This window comes from Haliaeetus albicilla, chromosome 1, assembly GCF_947461875.1.
Source record: "Haliaeetus albicilla chromosome 1, bHalAlb1.1, whole genome shotgun sequence".
NCBI lineage: Eukaryota > Metazoa > Chordata > Aves > Accipitriformes > Accipitridae > Haliaeetus > Haliaeetus albicilla.
The window spans coordinates 56,771,850-56,791,520 of record NC_091483.1 but is presented as its reverse complement, the minus strand read 5'-3'; the positions used below and the strand labels follow the sequence as shown (position 1 = coordinate 56,791,520).

The following is a 19,671-nucleotide window of genomic DNA, read 5'->3' as shown; positions in this document are numbered from 1 at the left end:
GAAAACATGAAACATTGCCATGTGTAATATGGATACATGAGGACATTCTCATTATATAAATAGAAAACCCTGTTAAACTCTCACCAAACAAAGGACTATTTTCTTTCCAGTATATTGTTTGCTTCCTTTGGGAAATTCTATCCTTAATAAAAAAGGACTTTCATAGAGTCTGTAATGGGTTGCTTAAAAACAAGCAAACAAAAATAAACAAACAAAACCCCCACACACAAATCCTGAGAGAAAAGCCATGAGGGGAATCAAACATTTGTGCTGTCAAAGCATTAAAAACAAAAATACAAAATGTGCTCTATTTAAATTAACTTTAATAAGAAGTACAAAAAGATAATGTTAAGCAATATTTTGCATGTGGTTAATAAATATTCTTCAACAGCAAGCAGTGACACATTCAAACATAAATCCAGTTATTTCTTTTACATTTTAGAAAAGTAACAACTTTTTCCAGTTAAAACAAGGTCACAAATTACAGAATATTATCATCCTCTTTAATTATTTATAACTATGAAACCTACTAAATAAGTGAACTGTCACCCAGAAGATTTTATATGATGCTGATGTTCAAGGTTAAGTATACTTACATTTATCATGCAGTTTCTTACTGTGCATATTTGATTGGTGTTTTGTTTAATTTTCTTTAAAATTATTGGTTCCATTCTTCCTGTTTCCTTATTTCTTGTTAATATACTGGAAGCATCTATTTTCAAACTCCTACATATTTTCACACCTAAGTGACTCACTAAAGTAGATTTGTCATACAATGCATAAACGCTCTCTGACTCCAGCCCAGCTGAGAAATTGCTAACAATGTCTGAATCAGACTCCACATTATTTTTACTTTTCTTTTTTAAATCAAGTATAACAAGATTTAGTGTAATCACTTCCATTAAAATTAAAGTGCCTTCAAATGTTGCCTATTAAAGTGACTATTTGGAAGGAAGAGGGTGAAGGGGTGCCGTTTAGGAACTGATTTTTTAACAGTTTATAGATACGGTGCATATTGTACATATGTATTCTAATAGATGTAAAGTACTACATTGCATTCCGTGCTAATGCTAAGCTACAGTAGCCTATAAACTGATAAATTCAGCCAAAATGAACATCTAATAAAGAATATTAAAAGCAGTTGATCAAAGCAATATCTTGTTCTGTTCTCTATTTCCATCCATCCTCAACAGCGTAGAGAGATGGATGAAGTACTGGAAAACAAATATAACACTTTAACCTGTTGAAGCGCACCTCTTTGCCTATCAGATGAATGAAAGCACTCAGTGCAATCATTAAAAACCTGGAATGCATAAAGACACGCTCCAGGCTACCTGATTGAGTGAAGTATTCACAACATTATGTAAGGAATTAAAATCTGAAAGCAAAATATAACCTTTAAATCATCCAACAATAAAAATATATTCATATATATTTATGTAGACACCAACACTAGAGGAAGAGCATAGATCATCTTGCATGTTTTAAAACATCCTACAAATTCCTTTTTGTGAGTGTTACCACCTACTCCTAACTCATAGCACTTTCACAATATTCTTAAAAGGCATTAACATATACCAGGAATGAAACAGACATCAAGTCCTGTATTTATTTCAGTATGGTTGGCTCTTCTTTTAAGGGCTCATTTTTGTGGGTTAAAAACTAAGCACCTTCATCCAAAGGAGAGCTTAGGTGCCCTCTCAGGTGTACTCCCCTTCTGTAAAAAATCCTTTCTGACTTCAGTGACATAGGCGAATATCCTGAGGATGCTAATCAGTTTTATTCTAAATTCAGTGCAAATTTTGCCCTGATCTCAGTCAGAGACATCAAGCCCTCAAAGTTTAGCCTCTTCCAGTAAGATGTAATCACAGACTCCAAAACATGAGTTCACCTAGAGGGATCTGAATCTAGAAAATTAAATGGTTTAAAGTAGAGGAAAACAAACTTTTTATGTGATTAACATCTGCCATTCATTGAAACAAACTTTTGAGCCTTTAACTTCTACTACTAAAGGTCTAAAGTGGTGAAGTCCCTCACTGATTCTCAGATGGCTGGAATTAACAATTGGATTCAGAATAGAATTAAAAGTTCTGGTTGTTAGGGAGTTTGGGTTATCTACAGAAGTGAGGCAGCGGAGGTCTGCTTGACTAAAAATAAAATCAAGAGAAGGTCATGTTAAAGGGATATAACTTGAAGTTATACTGCAAACTGACAGCATTCTAGCAGCAGGTACACTGTCGCTGCGAAGAGGTGGAAAGAATCCTAAAACTCTGCTTTCTGAAGAACCACTCCCTTTACTGGAGGCTGAAGCGTGAGCTGACTTTCATATAAATTCACTTAATTACTTTAACGTTTCAAAGTCTTCAAGATAAAAACTTTATATATGACATCAAATTATACCACACTCAGATTCTATTTAGATGTGTTTAGACATCTGTACATTTATCATGCTCTGTGTTTTTTAAATGAAGCTATTTAACTTTCTGGGCTCATTTTAAAATGTTTTCTTCCCCTGCTTTAAAACCCATTGCATTGCTTTCTAAATTTTAGCATTATGTGTCTGCACATAATCGGGCATAGACTGATGATAGCTTCATATCCATACTGAAATCATCTTTCATGCAAATTTGTTAGGAATGGAAATGTTCAGAAGCACAGACTTCATCTATTATGTAAAAGGCCAACACAAAAACTTGTGCGCCACTAAGCTTTCAGAATAGGAATGAGAGGTATGGAGGATGGATGCTGACTATCTGTGCTTAAGTGAAAGTCACATCTCTTCAGAAAACAAAACCCAGAATTAACAAAGTTCTACTTAATTCCTGAAGCTTCTTTTCCCCCTCTGCCCTAGACGTCCCATACGGCAGGAAGCACACAACACTGCGTGGCTCTCACAAAGCAGTCAGCAGAAGCCTTTCAGTTTCAAAGGCACAACTCATGTCCCTCAAGTTCAGCAGAATTATACAAGAAGTATTTCAATTTTATGTGCTCTGAAAGTTACTTTCCCACAACTCACGTATGGTAATGAAGGCTCAGAACTGAAGCTGAAACAAAAACACACATTACCTCCCTCAATGGCTTCTTCCTCAATCATCTCACAATCCACTTACACAGTAACAAAGCCATTTGCTTCTTCTCTTTCCCCTTTTCCTCCCCCATACATCCCTACATCCTCCCAGCTGCTTCTGGTTGCTTTCACGCAGAGAGTTTATGGTCACTCCGCTTCCAAAAAGTCTCACCACCTGTATGTTATCAGGAAGGGAAGGTGATTCAGCAAGGCTCCTGTTTGGTGTCTAGTGAAGCTCTTTCATGCTCTCTCCTGTGACTATACAGGCAGACTAGCTCCTCAATTTAGCATAACGTTCAGTGGTATGAGTAGTCTCCCAAGCTAAAGCTCATATCGCAGAACATCTACCATAATAATTTTTTTAAAGATGCTCAACAATGCAGCAGTTACGAGTTGAATTAACCCAGATTGGAAGATGAAGGTAATTTCATTGGCTACAACATAATTGAGAAGTTTGGAAGCCACTCTTTTAAAAGCAATCTGCTAAGGAGTCTCCAGCAGACAACTCTGGCTGATAAACCCTGCTGATCTCTATATTCTTCATGCTGATTTATAAATTACTGTTAAATTACTGACCACATGCATCCAGAAGTATGTGCCCCAGTACTATGTTGGAAACCTACTTCATAAACCTCGCTCAGAATTATGGTAATTCCAATCCAGGTTTACCAGTGTTATATCATTGTATTTATTGTATTCATTTCTTAAGTCACATAAAATATGACACCCTGACCCAAGAATAATGGGAAAAATAAATTACATTAACATGTCAACCAAAAATTTCACTGGTAGATTCCATGTGCAAGTCTTTGATAGAGAAGTGACTTGCGTTTGCTCACTCATGCTCTCTCGCCCCACTTTAAGTATTTAAGACCAGCAAATTTTACTCAAATTAAATGAAACTTCTAGGTATTTGGCACATAAATGTGTGAGAACAGTTTTAAAATCCCAGACATGGATTATACTGCTAAATGGAAAGAACGCCTAACTGTTGTATTCCGTTGTTCCTTGCACAATGCTTGTGTTCACTTAAATCTTTACATTCAAAATCACTTATCCAGTTGTTAGTCTTACAAATTTGCAACTTATGTGTAGTCAGTTTAGTCCCTGTAAGTGTTTCAGTAGTAAAACAATAAAGCAGACTCCTTCCTCCCACAGAAGTAGTTTGCTTTAACATGGACCAACTGAACTAAATGTAAAAGTGAAACTTTTCTGGAGCGTACGCGCTCAAAAGCTTTGCTGATGCCCACAATAACTGCATGTGGATCTTTAAAATGTATTATTTTTCACTGAGTGAATTTATATAGTATGCCTATTTTTCTATATTAGTGTGTGATAAAGGTATCTTTAGCATGTGATAAACACCTGGGTTTTTTTGTCTGACTGACTCTAAGCGTAACACAAGCATAGAGAAAATGGTCAGCGAATGAAAAAATAATTGCACCCAATAAAAGCAGTAGCAGCAGAGCTGACTAATATGAGGCAGCGTCAGGCTTCTTGTGCAAACTGAAGATATGCTTTTTGCATGCAGCTCTGAATTACACAGATGTTATCTTCCAGAGAAGAAGTCTTGTTGAAGACTTGTATTGTTAAAAACCTTTGAGGGGTCCCGTTCTTGGATAATGATGCAAAATCCTTCCTTATCAGGTGATCCAACATGCCCCTGAGCACACTCATGTTCATAGTGGGGAGAGTTCTGACTACACAGTGTTGTATTGCATGGAGCAATACACAACATTGTTTAAACATTGTGAAGGGTTTGGAGCACCTGGGATGTGGCCACGGGCAAAACAAAAACCTCTGTTTCTCATACCCCAGTTCAGTGAGGTTCAGAGAGTCCCTAGATCTTGCTGATGTGAACAGAAGGTAAGAACTCCCAGTAGGTCACAGGAAGGAGACCTCAGCTACAGAAAACATAGTCGAGCTACTCGAGTTCAAAAGCAGTTTAGCATGGGCCTCCATTAAACTATAGAGTCAGAGCCCTTTGCCAAAAACAGAGTTAAAAGTGAAGGGATTTTTCTACAGTTCTAATATTTACAATTATTTGTACATATGTACATATTTATATATTTATTCATACCTGGACAATGTGATGTTAAAGGGATAATTTATAATTTACAAATGAAACATTTTAAAAATGTGTAATTATACCATGAAAAAACCTTTTTTTATTGCTTGCCTTCCAGCCTTATGCTCATAATCACACTATTGCACACGTCTCCATGTTACATGGAAGATCTACATTTATATATAAATATATATGAAAATAAGGATATTTTTATTTTAATGTTCTGAATAAAGTGCTCATTTTTTAACTACTGTTGATGAGAAAGGTTTAATCTGACGGTTTAATTAGAGGGACTTCAAGGGATACACACCTTGTCCATGCTTCTCCCTTTCACTTATAGCTTACGAAATGTCTTTATTTTACCGATGTCAACTCTGTCTCAACTATTAATTCTATTCATAATATGCATTTGTGACCTTGGCATCTCTACTGTCACACACAGTACAAAACAGAATCACATTAAAAGCAAAGAAAAAGCAAGAAAATAAAACAGCAAATGAAAGCAGTGTTTCTCTTTGTTGTTTTTAGCACATTTCCATGTCTTAAGATACTCTTTTATTTGATTTTAGAAATATTTGTACAACTTTGTTAAACTCTGAACATATCTATTTTATGCACTATACTCAAGTACTGTACAAAACTGCAATAAATGACACTATACGACTACATATGTCTCTAATAGAAGACATCATCATAAAGGTGTATCTTTTTTTTAAAGGTCAACTAATAACTGCTAATGTATGTGTGAATCAAAATATTTTTGATTGGCCAAGTATACTAAAATCTAAATACAGTACACAATTATTACTTATGTCATGATTTACCAGGCCTTTAGGGGCATAAAGAATCTTTGCAAAGGCTCAGATGAAAAACAATTTTACTGATCAGTATTAAATGTTCATATAAAATTGCAAATGGCAGCTCCAATTTTGTTATATTTGTGTATATGAAATACAGTTGATACCTACTGATGATGCATGACCTTTTATTAAAAAAATAACATTCAAATCTTAGCAAAACCATTTCTAGTATACAAAGTTGTAAAGTTATGTCAGTGAAATGTAAAGTTGCAATTTACAAAAGCAGCAGTAAATTTTATTATATGGACAATTTCCTGAACTTAAATCATGGTTCTTGTTTCCCTTGAAAACAATGCTTTCTGGGACAAATACAGGTAAATATTTTAAAGGCAGGTTTTAGGATAACATTAAGCAAGAAAAAACAGTGTATTCTATTACTGATACACTTAACCCTGAAAAATTTCTGAATGCTTTTATGAACCTGACTATAATCCAATTAAGAACAAAATCAAAAAGCAAAAAAACCTCAACTTTGCTGAACCAGACAACCTGGCTTAGCAACATCAAATCAATAAAACAGTGAAAACAATAAGAATTTCACTAGCGGAAGTTGGTTGATATTGGAAATTTGATTAACACTTGCTTTTCCCTGAAATCAATTAGAAGAGTTTATTAACAACTTCAAACAGGACAGAAGTAAGAAACTTGTGGCTTTTGCCATATAGTAGTCTTTACTACCTCTTCAGCCTAACTAGTATCCAGAATGTTTGTGAACAGTAGAACTGTACGACCTCCGTACTCTGTTATGTACATGGGTACTGCTATTGTATGAAACAATTACACCTTTTTAAAAAAATCACTTTTTTAAATGACAGTTTCTTTCATTAAAGTAGAATTAGTTACTTTATAGAAAAATATTTTAACTTTAAATTAAAAAAATACTGTTCCTAAATAATTATGTAGGACCATATCTTCATTCCATTGTACGGAGAGAATATAATTCTGTATATTTGAATCCTAGTTTAACAGAACTCCCCTGGGTATAACTTTTAAAGAGCTGGCTATATTTGCCATGGGTGCTATCTGTTTACAGACCCATGAATTAACACTGTGTCCCTCCTTTGGAGATACACAGATAAGACATCTATATACACTCTGTACATAATGGTTCACAGATTAGCAGTTATTAGTCGTACTGTACATAGCGAACAACCTATCTGATTAGAATGATGCTTTAAGTCCTCAGTGCAATTCAGCTTTTAGGTTGATGGCGCAAAGCCAAGTAAGACAGGCTCCCTGTTTAAATATGTAGCCCAATACACTAAATTAAAAGTACCAAATAAGACTGGAAACACTATTCTAGACATTCTGTCAATTTTGCTAACACTGTTGAATGTCTTCTTTGCTTCCTGTGGCTTCGCTTCTGGTTTTGCCTTGTTGGGTTCTGCAGTTGTAGCACTCTTGGAGATGGTTGGTAGCACTGAGTCCTTGGTAATATTTGGAGCATAGTTGGCAACAGCCACTGCATAGGCATTGTTTTTCTTAATGACAGACGCTTTTTCTTTTTTCTATTGGAAGACAGCATGAAGTTAAATATTTAATGTGTATTTGCCAGAATAGTCTTAATAAAACATCATTTCAAATGTAAAAGAAACAAATGAGTATGTGTGAGTATGTTAAAATAAATACCAGGAATACCACACTGATAAATTCAAATATAAAGAAAGACACTTCCAGTGTATCCAAAAAGGAGGTACAGGTAACATAAGAATGCTCTAAAAACATGGACTCTTGCACCATCAAATGCCTTACTGAAGTTATATGAGGCAGGGTCTGTTATTGCGATTTTAAGGATAACCGGAAAAGAGTTGGTCTTTCTTGAGCTGCTTTGTACCCAGCTCCTTACAAGAGAATTGCAAGAACTTTACAGTGTTCTCTGTTAAGAGAACTAGAAGGAGTGAATGGGTGGACTGGAAAAAAAAGATTACCTGGCATTGTAATAAAATTAAAATTAGGCCATCTTTCCCACATAAATCTAGCATCATTATTATTTGAACATCTCATAACATACCACCAATAAATAAAGGAATTTCAGTAATGGTCTACATTTTTAAGAGATTCTGGAGAAATATGTGTGTGTTTACATGTATATATGCATAGACACACACACAGAGGTCAGAAAGAGACTGCAATTAAGAGAAAGAAATACTCCAGACTGGTACTTGGAGAAGTGAGCTGAGAACTAGCCCAAGAACTATTTCTGTTTTTCAGAAATTATTGTTCAAAAAATGCATAACAGTAATGAAAATGGGGAATAGAACCTAAAATGTAACAGAAGATAAGAAATATGGGATGGAATGACAAAAACGTAATGAAGTTCAGCAAAGGGAAATTTAAGTCCTGCACCCGGAGAGGAATAACCCCATCCACCAGTACAGGTTGGGGCTAAAATGGGCTGGAAAGCTGCTTTGCAGAAAAAGACCAGGGGTTCTGGTGGACACCAAGTTGAATGTGGCCTCATAGCAATGAAGGCCAACAGCCTCCTGAGCTGCATTACTAAGAGTGTTGCCAGCAGGCCAAGGGAGGTGATCGTTCCCCTCAACTCAGCCCTGGTGAGACACATCCAGAGTGCTGGATCCAGTTCTGGGCTCCCCAGTTCAAGAGAAACATGGACATAAGGGAGCGAGCCCAGCGAAGGACCACAAAGATGATTTAAGGCCTGAAGTGTCTGCAATATGAAAAGCTGAGAGAGCTGGGACTGTTCAGCCTGGAGAAGAGAAGGCTTGGGGGGGAATCTTATCAATGTATATAAATGTCTGGTGGGAGAGAGTAAGACCAGACCAGACTCTTCTCAGTGATATCCGGCAGAAGGACAAGAGGCAATGGGCACAAATTGAAATAGAGATTATTCCACTTAAATATACAAAAAAACCCTGTTTTACTGTGAGCGTGACTGAGCACTGGAAGAGGTTGCCCAGAGATGTTGTGGAGTCTCCATCCTTGGAGATATTAAAAAGCCATCTGGACATGAATGCCAGCAACCATCCCTAGCTGACCCTGCTTGGAGTAGAGAGAAGTTAAATTTGATGATCTCCAGAGGTCCCTTCCAACCTCAGCAATTCTGTGTTTTTACATGATTGTGTATGTTTTCAAATAGCTAAAGTTCAGCCAATAGCAGTCCAATGGAGAGGCTATGTCTATAGATAGATACAGGGATGTATAGGTAATGAGTATAGGTAATGAGTATAGGCTTGAGTTTTTAGACATATATATAGGTACACAGACTAGCTCTGCAGTAAGACTGTAATGGTACAGATTGATTCACAGTTTTGCAGCAATCCCAAACTAAGCAACTTATAATAACCTACAGGAAAGAATAGAAGGATTCAAGTTTCTCAGGAAGCAAGGGCCTCCATATATAATTTAGAAGCATGCAAATATCAGATTCAGTCCATCTCTTCCACAAAATACAGAATTAAACAGATGAAGAAACAGTTAACTTCTGGCTCATATAAGAAATCATCAGCTGTTGGTTTGGTTTGGTTTGATTTTTATTCTAATGGAAGTGGCACAAGTGAGGGCATTCTCATGACATTTCTTATATAGGTGCATTCCAATTTTTTACTTCCACTGGGAGGCATCTACCCAATTTCCAATTTTGGTTTTATATTAGCTCCAATTCGATATTTATCAGGGCCATCTACAAATCCTGCTAAGATCTTCGTGGTTATATGTTGTGCCCCAAATACCTGGTCTCAGGAGATGGTGTCACATAAAAAGAAACTCTGGGATTGGGTGGGAACTCAGCATTGTTCCTTATTGACTGCAGTATGAAAAAGGGCTGATCAAATATGTAGCTTGTCCCTGCACCTGCTTTCCTGTGAGACAAATTCCATGCTGACAGCACTTAAGATGGGAATTTCCATATAACATGAACACACATGACTGTCACTGAGGAAACATATTTAACTTTATTTGGTGAAGGGTAAGCCTGGCTTTAGGTGCACAGATGCATTCAGCAAAAATAAGAGCAAATTACCAAAACAGATTACGAGTTGAACACTCTGATCTACAAATCCTTCCTTTCAGACAGACTTAGTGTTTTTTTAAAAGGTATCTGTAATATCATTAACGAGACCTGCATAATAAAAATGAACCATATTTTTGTATGAGAAACTATGAATAAGTTAGAAGTTTAGCTTTTTGTTAAGTCAGTTTGAAGAAAATAGAGAACTAGACATGTGAATAGTATATAAATCTTAAAATAGAATGGCTGATCTTGTCATTCCTAGGGAAGGAATACCATCTAGCTGTTAAACAGCTGCCCCACCTAAGATCATGAGACAACACTGTTACATTAATTTAAAGGAACAGCCAAAGGATGACCGGAGAGTTTGTAAGGGCTCCCTACGTTATTACAATGCCAGGGCAATGTACCAGTCTGAAAAGCTTCACTCATGACATGCTGATAAACTTGTAGTGATTTGGTATCTTCCTCTAGCATGAGGGAACAGATCCTGAAGCTATGGATGGTTTATGCCCTTCCAGAAGCCACAAGGAATTATAAGCAATGTACTCATTTCCTCTAGTTCTCCTTTACCATTAACTGAAAATGCTTCTTTATGCATTGTGCTTTATGCATTCAGAGTGCTGAGAATCCATCAGTTAATTAAACTTTGCTTCACATCTACTATAATCATCTAGAAAGCCAATAATATTCTATCCTATTTTAAGGAGAACCACAGAAATCAGAGTATCATTTGTCAGAAGAAATCCTTTTCCATTGGTAGAATCAGGGACTGGGATAGGACAAAATTATATAATATAGTAAGTCAGTCAAAACAAGAAGTCAGCTTTAACATTTGTTCTGTGTTATTAAAATTATAAACTGTAAAGCTTGACACAAATTTAGGCGTATCACCAGTTCATTTTGTTCACAAAATACTAAATTCTATCAGGTTAAAATTTCTTTATGCTATCACACCTACACTACTATTAATACCAGAAAATTAAGGCACGACTGTTTCTGCGCACTCAGAGCACCAATACATTATAGGTGAAAAAGTACTCAGAATTTTGTACAACTGCTATTTAAATTAGTTTAAAAATTAATGTCTACACATCATTAGGGATAAGTTTCAGAATACTGTAAATGTTCAAAACCTCTAGATTTTATTAATAGTTTTCACATATAGGGGCATTCTGTTGTTTTTCTGATCCTTAGTAACTAGGAAAATTAATATACATTTTATCTTTCTCTAATCTTTTTTTATTTCCAATTCAATTGGATTAAATAATAAAAAAGTGATCAACCAATATAATCTGGATTAAATTTTCTGAATAACCAATAAACAGTTGTATCTGAGGAGTCAAAAAACAAGTCAGACCGCTCCCAGCATAAAAAAACAATGTGCTTTATAACTAAATCTGGATTATTGAGACCAAGTGAGATTAGCTACATCAGGACAGATATATTTTTGTTCAGAACAGAAAATACATCTATATTCTTTTGATTTGAAGCATCACATATTATTTTTTTATATAGCCAATTTTATCAAAATAATATATTACAGCTGGTTTAGTGCAATTGACTGGAAATAGGGCTATTTCCTTAGGACTTACCTTATCATTCACTACACTTTTTCCATCCCAGGCCCATCCTCGTTTTGTGAAATAATTTACAGTTGCAAATTCAATTAATGCAGAGAATACAAACGCATAACAAACGGCAATAAACCAATCCATAGCTGTTGCATATGCTACTTTGGGGAGCGAATTTCGAGCACTGATGCTCAGTGTTGTCATTGTCAACACAGTTGTTACCCCTGCAAGGGGACAAAAAAACAGAATATCAACAATTTTACTTGGATTTTGATTGTTAACAAAAATACAAACCAAAAATTATTACAGTATGTTTGTGAAACACAATGAAAATTTGCTTATCTAAGTTGGTGACAAACTGCCAGAACCATATTAGAGCCTGCATCTGGAGTTTCCCTTGAAGTATTTTAGCTCAATTTTGTTGTCTAAACTCTTTCAATCAGCTGAAGATTTTTTTTTTTTTTTTTTTTTTTTTTTTAGCTATCAGGACAGGTAAGGGACAAAATTAACAATTCCTCAATGGAATCATAATATTTTGCAGCATTACAGTAATAATGATTAATATGTTAATGTTTGGTGGCTGGCTTCACTGCAGTGGCTGCAGGTCTGGCACCCATCTTTACTGACAGTACCACACAAATTGACCTTTGCTATTAGAAATAATGATTTTTTTTTTATTTTTTTTTTTGGCCAGTCGCTGTCTCACTAACCATCCGGTGACATAGTTGAAGACATAAACAGGTTAAGTTTTCATTCAGGTAACATAGATTTCTTCTAGAACAGCATATTGACTTGAAATGCCAGACTATTATAACTGTGTATTATGTATCATAAAACAAGACTTCATGATCTGGGAAGATTGTTCTTTCACTGTGGCAGTTATTAAAAGCATTTTACAGTACTTTGTACATCATGAAGACCCAGTAGAAAGCCAGGAATTATACTCCAAAAAATCAGAAAAAAGAAACAGGGGAGAAAAGGAAGAGAAGAACAATTTTCTGAATCAGTTTTAGCAAGCAGAAATCCACAGCCACAAATGCAGTCTCCATTCCTTAAGTAAATCAGTTTTCCCACCTCAGGCTGAATCACACTTAGACAAACTGAACTACTCCCTTTGTGGCACACCATTAAATACTTCACCAGAATGAAAAGCAATGCAAAGTGATATACTTAGCACAGATCAGCAAACCTACACTCCATTATGACAGGCAAAGGAGATGCCATGGCAGAAATATTAGTAACAGCACATCACAGCTTCAGCAACTACACACTCATAAAATTGCTGTAAGAGGATGCTCAAGAGAAAGTAGGCACTCTCCCTAAGCCAGATCCTCCACTGTCAGTAATCTGTCCCTTGGGTTCTGCAGGACTGACCTAGCTCAGATTTTCCTTCTGCTACAAGAGAAGCATTTTTAACCGCTGTGTGAGAGGGAAGAGAGGCAGCAATTACACCTACTCAGACCTCTTCAGGCTTTGCAATTTCCATCCCCCCTGTAAAGAATCTCCACCTCTGAGGGTGCTACATAGGATGACAGAGCAAAGCTAAGTGGACTCAGCCTCAGCACTACTCTCCCTTGATGCACTTCCAAATGCCTGTGCAGCAGGGAAAACAAGGCACAGAAACATCCTCCTGAGTCACACAGTATCCAGGCACCATAGCAAATACAATTCTCTAGCTGCTATTTTTCAGCCTCCATAAATTGAAGAAGTGGATTTGGTCTGGAATCAGCCGTGACAGTGTTGGGATCTACTAGCCTATACAATGAACAGGAAGCAGCTATCATATGATATTGTATGAAAATGTGTAGACAATATATTTTGTAAAGAACTTACTCTCTCATAACACTTACACAACATATGGCTTAATTATTTTCAGCACCTCAGGGAAACGGCAGTCTATCATACATATAAAATTATCACATGCAAATTTTAACACCAGTCCTGAGCTGCAAATAAATCATTTTAATTATACAGAAGTATCAGTAAAGTGATTGTTTCTCAGAGATAAGGTGACCTTATCCACATGTAAATATACACAGTTGCTAAGGTACTGTTCTGCTTAAGTCCTACCTCTTAGAATAAACTAATCTTCTGGAAGCCCCATTGGCTTCTTCAGAAATCTAATTTAAGATTAACTGCTGATCTTTTCTAGTCTCAATTAAAATATCATGAATTTACATCCTGTATCTTGCTACCAGTTGACAATTTCTCTAAAATGTTCAGCAAGCCACACCACTTTGTGACCCAAATGCTAATCAAACAGCACATTGTCAGACAATTGCCAATGCACTTTTATTTTTCCCTTCACTCTATAAATTCAGTGATGTTCAAGCTACCACAGTCATTTAACCTGAATTGAGTGGGAAAAAAATGGACAGAAAATTTAATCTGTGATACCTGTCAGTTTGAGAATTTCTAGTATTTTTATACTTGCTATTCTTCAGACAAAAGACAGATGATTTTGCACATTATAGTTAATTTGAAAAATCAGTATTATCAAGTCTTCTTTACAAAAAAGGACTGAATGGAAATAACCTGACTCCTTGTTACTGCTAAACCTGAGAGGACTGAAAAATTATTAATGTGGAGGAATATGGTCAACCTGTAAAACAAAACACATTTATTTCTCAAAGATTTACCTTAAAACCCCACAAAACCCATACACAGACCAGATGAAAAACATTCCTCATTGCATTATCTAATTCATAACACTAGTGAACTAAAATTGGTATAAAAAACAGTGAATAGATTGTCCCCCTACAATGAGGTAGTCAAAATATTAGAGGAAAACAATCTTCTCTCCTAAATCATGTACCACTCTGAAGATCCTAAATAATTTAAGAGGCTACGTAAAGACTGTATGATATCTCACTATGATGTAGAAAGACCACAGTTTATATACAGGTCAAGAACTATCTTCTATAGCCCAGCACCCAGCAGATGTGGCACTGAATGGGTGCCAGAAGGACATGGACAGGTATCATCTTGTAAGCGACCATAAGCAGTCATCAGTTTGTCTTTAAAAAGGATCCAAAAAATAAACTGTTGGCATTTCCATTCTCCAAAGAGACCAAGCATTTTATACTTGACAGTAAATATACCTCTACATCATTACAACTTTTTTTCTTAGCATCGCATGCCTATAAAAGCTAAATATCTTCTTTCACTACAGGTTTATCCATTCAGGCCAAGACTGGAGCCATTTGACTGCCTAGGATTTTTTTTATGGTGCTGTTTTTGAAACAGCATCTGCTCACTGAAGAGAGGATATCCATCTCTAGGGCTGTAAATTCAACACTTTTCACTGGCACTAAACTTATATATGTGGAAAATACCAGCTCTGTCATATTTTGGATTCCAGAACAGATGGATACCATTCAAGATGTGTTTAATTAGACAGCCAACTTTGGGCAAACAATTTCTGTCACTCAACAGTATAGAGCACTGCCACGCAACAGCCGAAGAGGTAAACTGAAAAAACCAAAAATGCCTAGCTAAAACCATACAGTGGAAATTGGAAGAGCGAGTACATAAATATTAGTTAAAATCTGTCATGATGACTAGCTTATGCCCACATTTGTGTGCAAAAGTCAGGCCACTCCTTGACAGCGACAAGTTCTTTTGGACCCTAATTTCACTCTTGTGTATCAACTGATTTTTCTAATCTGAACAGATTTTAGTCAACTAAATCATGTCCTAGCCTTCTTGTGTTAGAATGTGGACATCTCCTTTGCAAATGGAAGTAAAAGGCCCAATTAACGAGTTACCAAAGGACATTTCTGTAACAAAAGAGCTACTTCAGTTTTGCAAATAATTTGTACAAAATGCTTAAAATATGCTCCATTTCTTATAATGTCATGCTATTCCCCCCACAATTTTATCTTTTCATCACAGCACTTCGCAAAGATACAAAAAATGGTTGAAGAACATATCACAAAAGGATTGATCTATTACTTTTTTTATTAGGGAGCTAATTCAATTGCTCTATTATTTCACTTTTTCTTTTTTCTAAACAATAATCGCAAATTAGGTAATTAGATCACTCAACCTGGTCCAAAAGCTGAATAGATTTATAAATACAAATAAAGAAAGCATAAAGAAAAGTCTGTTGTGCCTTTCACAGAGATACAGATTACTACTTCATTTTTTCACACCAAGAGTAAACAGTTGGAGGTCTAAAGAAAAGCTTAAAAGTTCTGGAGACACTGTAATTTTAAAGTATTATAGCATAACATTTGGCTACACACCATGCTGTTTCTTCTTTACTTATGAAATGAGTATATATTACCTGAGAATACAAGACACTGGGAGGTAAGTCTGAACAACCATTGAGAGAAAGATTGTAGAATTGTAGAAAATAGCTCAATTGCTGTGTCTACCCTTTTTACTAAAGGCCAGAAGCCTTTTTAAATAGCATGGGAGGCCAAGGACCATAACATAGTCTATTTCCAGAAAAGTTACATCCAGTCAGTCAGTTAAGCACATATACATATCATGAAGTCGGTGCTCATGTTGCTTCCCTGTACAAATATTGAGCAATGAAACAGAGCTCGCCATCCATCGACAGCCAGGCTAATTCCCAAAGCTGAACTGCAAGTGTTATTTACCCCAGCTCCAGTAAAAGTTGCATGTCATTATGCCACTGTTGGAACATGAGCTAGTGTCCTGGCACACCACTGTGCTGAGAAGACATATTAGTCAGTTTGCAGCCAGCTCAGTCTCTAACTAAGGGCTACACTTTTCCCAGTAGGCTTGCCCAGTGCCTACCACTAGAGTGCTATGCCTACAGCTAGCAGAAATTCCCAATTAAGAAATTATAGACTGAAAGTTGTGAGTGGTGGGATATCACAAAAGGTAATCGGCAGTATGTAAAAGGAGAAGTAAATACAGACAGCTGAGATTTTTTTCAACAAAATGGGAGAAGGTACCTTGTATATTCAGAATTGTTCAAAAGGAAGGGTCTACATTATTCAATTCCCATTTAAAAATAACCAGAGGACAGATCTGAACTCTCTTGGGTTCCCCTTCCTGTAGTTGCACAATAAAATAGTCTGCCTATTTCAGGTCTAAATGGCTTTTTACTTCAAAATGTACTTTAATTAACATAGGTTCAGAAAAGATAAACCAAGAACAAGCAAAACACAGGTATAGGAATGCAGCGTAAGAATACAATGATCACAGAGAACAGAGTCCTGACAAAAGAACATAGCTATGTGAATTTAAAATTCCGCATCTTGGACAATGTACTAAAAAATATGACAACTACTAATTTTTGTTCTTGCCTGGTTCGTGTATCAAAGAATATGTATCTAACTACTTTCATTTTAACATTCTCATTCCTATTCTGTGTGAGTTAAAACACACAGAGAACTGTAGCATGAAGAAAACTAATTTCTGATTTTTCTGTCACCTGCATCTAATGCTGCTATTCAAATATATGTGATGCTTCTAAATGTTATGACCCATTAAAAATGAAGCGAGAATTCAATAAGCTGCACAAGATTAGTTTTGCTAATATTGTTGACACTAAATGCGTAACAATAAACACATTACTAAATGAAACAGATTGTAATCTTGCACTAAATGAAGGCATTATGAACCAGGCTTATTCTCTTTCGTTAAAAATGCAATCAAATGCTTTTCAAATTCATCTGCTAGAGAAAACACATTCAAGACTTATTTAATTAATGATGATAAAACTTTCTTCTTCCAATAATTTAAAGCAAAGTTGAAACAATATAACATTAGGCCGTAATTCATGTGGGATAGCTTAGGTCAACAATATTAAATAGATGCCATAAAGGAAAGGGATTAAAGAGCTCAACTAAAAAGAAGCCTCATTATACCAAGCCCTTAATGTTAACCTAGAACTTGAAACTACGTTGCAAGAGAATAGAAAGGGGGAAGAAAAGTAACTTCTTTCAAACATGAAATAATAAATGCTAAGTGGTGCTTTGAATAACTGGGAGTTATCTTTCTTTGAAAGGAAAGTAGTTAGCCCTTTCCAGGAGTGTGTAGCTCTCAAGAAGGTACTTGAAATAAAATCCTCACTGATTCTGAAAAACACTTTATCAAAACTAATACTTTCTACTTAATCATATTTTAATATTGATATATTTATTATACCATGCAAAGATGAGCATCTAGCAAGTGACTACGCCATATAAAAACTAAAAATTAAGTATGATCAATAAAAATGTAAAGCAAAACCTCCTGCAATTTTTATATTCCATGCTGGAAGTAGCTTGTTTTAAACCACGACATTAACTTAGCTGTAGTATGGGCTTCATGTGTCACTGGGTGGAGTCTACCAGTAAGTACCACCCAAGTGAGACCTTGAGTGTATCTGCCCAGCTCTGTCAAGATTAATTCCACAGGAGCCAGAAAACAGTAAGAAGCAATACATGAACTTTGTTATGAAACTGGCTAACTTCACATTTTTTGTAACACATGCAGGCAGAAGACCAGAGTGTATCAGAAATCCCAGTGACAACCACTGCCAGTAGGTATGGAGAAAGACTGGGAGATTCGCCTGGGGCTGCATGATAGCTCCTCAGGGGACATCCAACCCCCCAATGCAGAAGGCTAAGCCTGAGGTGCAAATGCTGCATGCAGGGGCTAGGCTGCTCCATGAGGCAGAGCCTGAAAATGTCTTGTTCCCCTGGGTTCAGGGTGCCCATCTAAGATGGCCTGGAGGGGATGGAGCCCTGAGCGGTCCATGAGGTGCGTGTCTGTGTGGCAGAAATAAAATACTATCATAGAAATTGCTATCTCCTCGATATACTCACTGTGCTTAGTAAACAGATTTCAGATTTTATGTCACTGGGTGGTGGTGTTCTGTTCTTGCAGCCATCCTACCCAGTTCCCTCAAGACATCCTGAAACAGGACACTGCTCATTATCCATATATGCTAAACCCCCAGGAGAGTAAAGCAGCAGGCTGCCATGAAGATATTACTTATTTCAAAAAAACCCATAAATTAAACAATAAACTAAATCAAGAACAAGAAAGAGGTATGCACAAATGGACACAACATTCCAGGAAAATTATCCTAGTGCCTTGTTACTGATGTAGTACCTTGTTACCAATGACACAATAACAGAAAGTGCATTTTTAGGAATAGAAGATGTGAGACTTTTTTTTTTTGACAAACCAGTTACACTGTCCTAAATGTATATGAGGGGGTACAGAAAAGGGCAAAGACAGACATATAGAAGGATTTGACAGTGTACTTGCAAGGCTGGAAAACAGGAATGTGCATTTCGATAAGCAGAAATGGATAAATTCATACAAGATTTTGAAGAAAGAAAAAAAAATATCTCCCTGATAACTGCCTGGGAAAACATGGTAGAATTCTGGTCCCATTAAAACCACTGACCCATTTCATCTGACTTCAGTAAGGCTCATATTCAAACCTGCAATTTTCACAATGCTTTGCATGGCATTTTCTCTACCAGGAGAGACAGTAAGTGCTTTGTTGTGCATCATACTTAATATGCATTTGAGTTTGGCCTATTTTTTGAAGAGCGCATGGTGTTTACTGATGACTAATCACGCAATTTTATGCAGCATTTTGATGGCTGATTCCACACAGACATTACTTTCATTTTGTTGTGCTAGTCCGTTTTTCTTTAAAAGCAAACAAATTAAAAGTACTTTAAGTTATGCAAATAAGAATGACATGTTACTTTGCTTTAATAAAGAGAGCAAAACCTTATTGTAAGAGAAACACCATTATTTTGCACTGCTGAAGCTGTTCGCTGCCTTATAATACATTCCAATATGAATTAGTGAGAAAGTTTTGCCCAGACCCCCAGAATAATTTCTTTCAAAGAACCGGAGCTTGCAAAGTTTAACACATTCAAATAATTCAACAAATTCAAATTTAGTTTGCTTAATTTACTAATATATTTAGAAACGTGCTCATCTACCAAGTACCAAAATATTTGGATAATATCAAGGTAAGACATTTCAGAAAATAATCTAAAACTACTTTTTAAATAGAAACATTATAATCTTTTCCATTCTGTGAAAATTTTTCCTTTTAAGAGAAGCAAGGATATATGGACAGTTCTTTCCTATGTGCTAGTTTCCAAAAACTTTGGCATTCTCAGGAGATCTGTAAGCTGCACTAA

General features: G+C 36.1%; 1 protein-coding gene across 1 annotated transcript in view; it reads right to left on the bottom strand.

Moving 5' to 3' along the window:
• Window positions 1–306: 306 nt before the first annotated feature.
• Window positions 307–19,671, bottom strand: part of GABRA2 (gamma-aminobutyric acid type A receptor subunit alpha2) — a 64,893-nt gene continuing 45,528 nt past the window's right edge. Inside the window, exons 9-10 of the mRNA XM_069790795.1 lie at window positions 11,558–11,760; window positions 307–7,503 (exon numbers count right to left, since the gene is read on the bottom strand). Coding sequence (XP_069646896.1) covers window positions 7,195–7,503; window positions 11,558–11,760 — 512 coding nt within the window. The 3' untranslated portion in view covers window positions 307–7,194. The remainder of the gene's footprint in view (window positions 7,504–11,557; window positions 11,761–19,671) is intronic.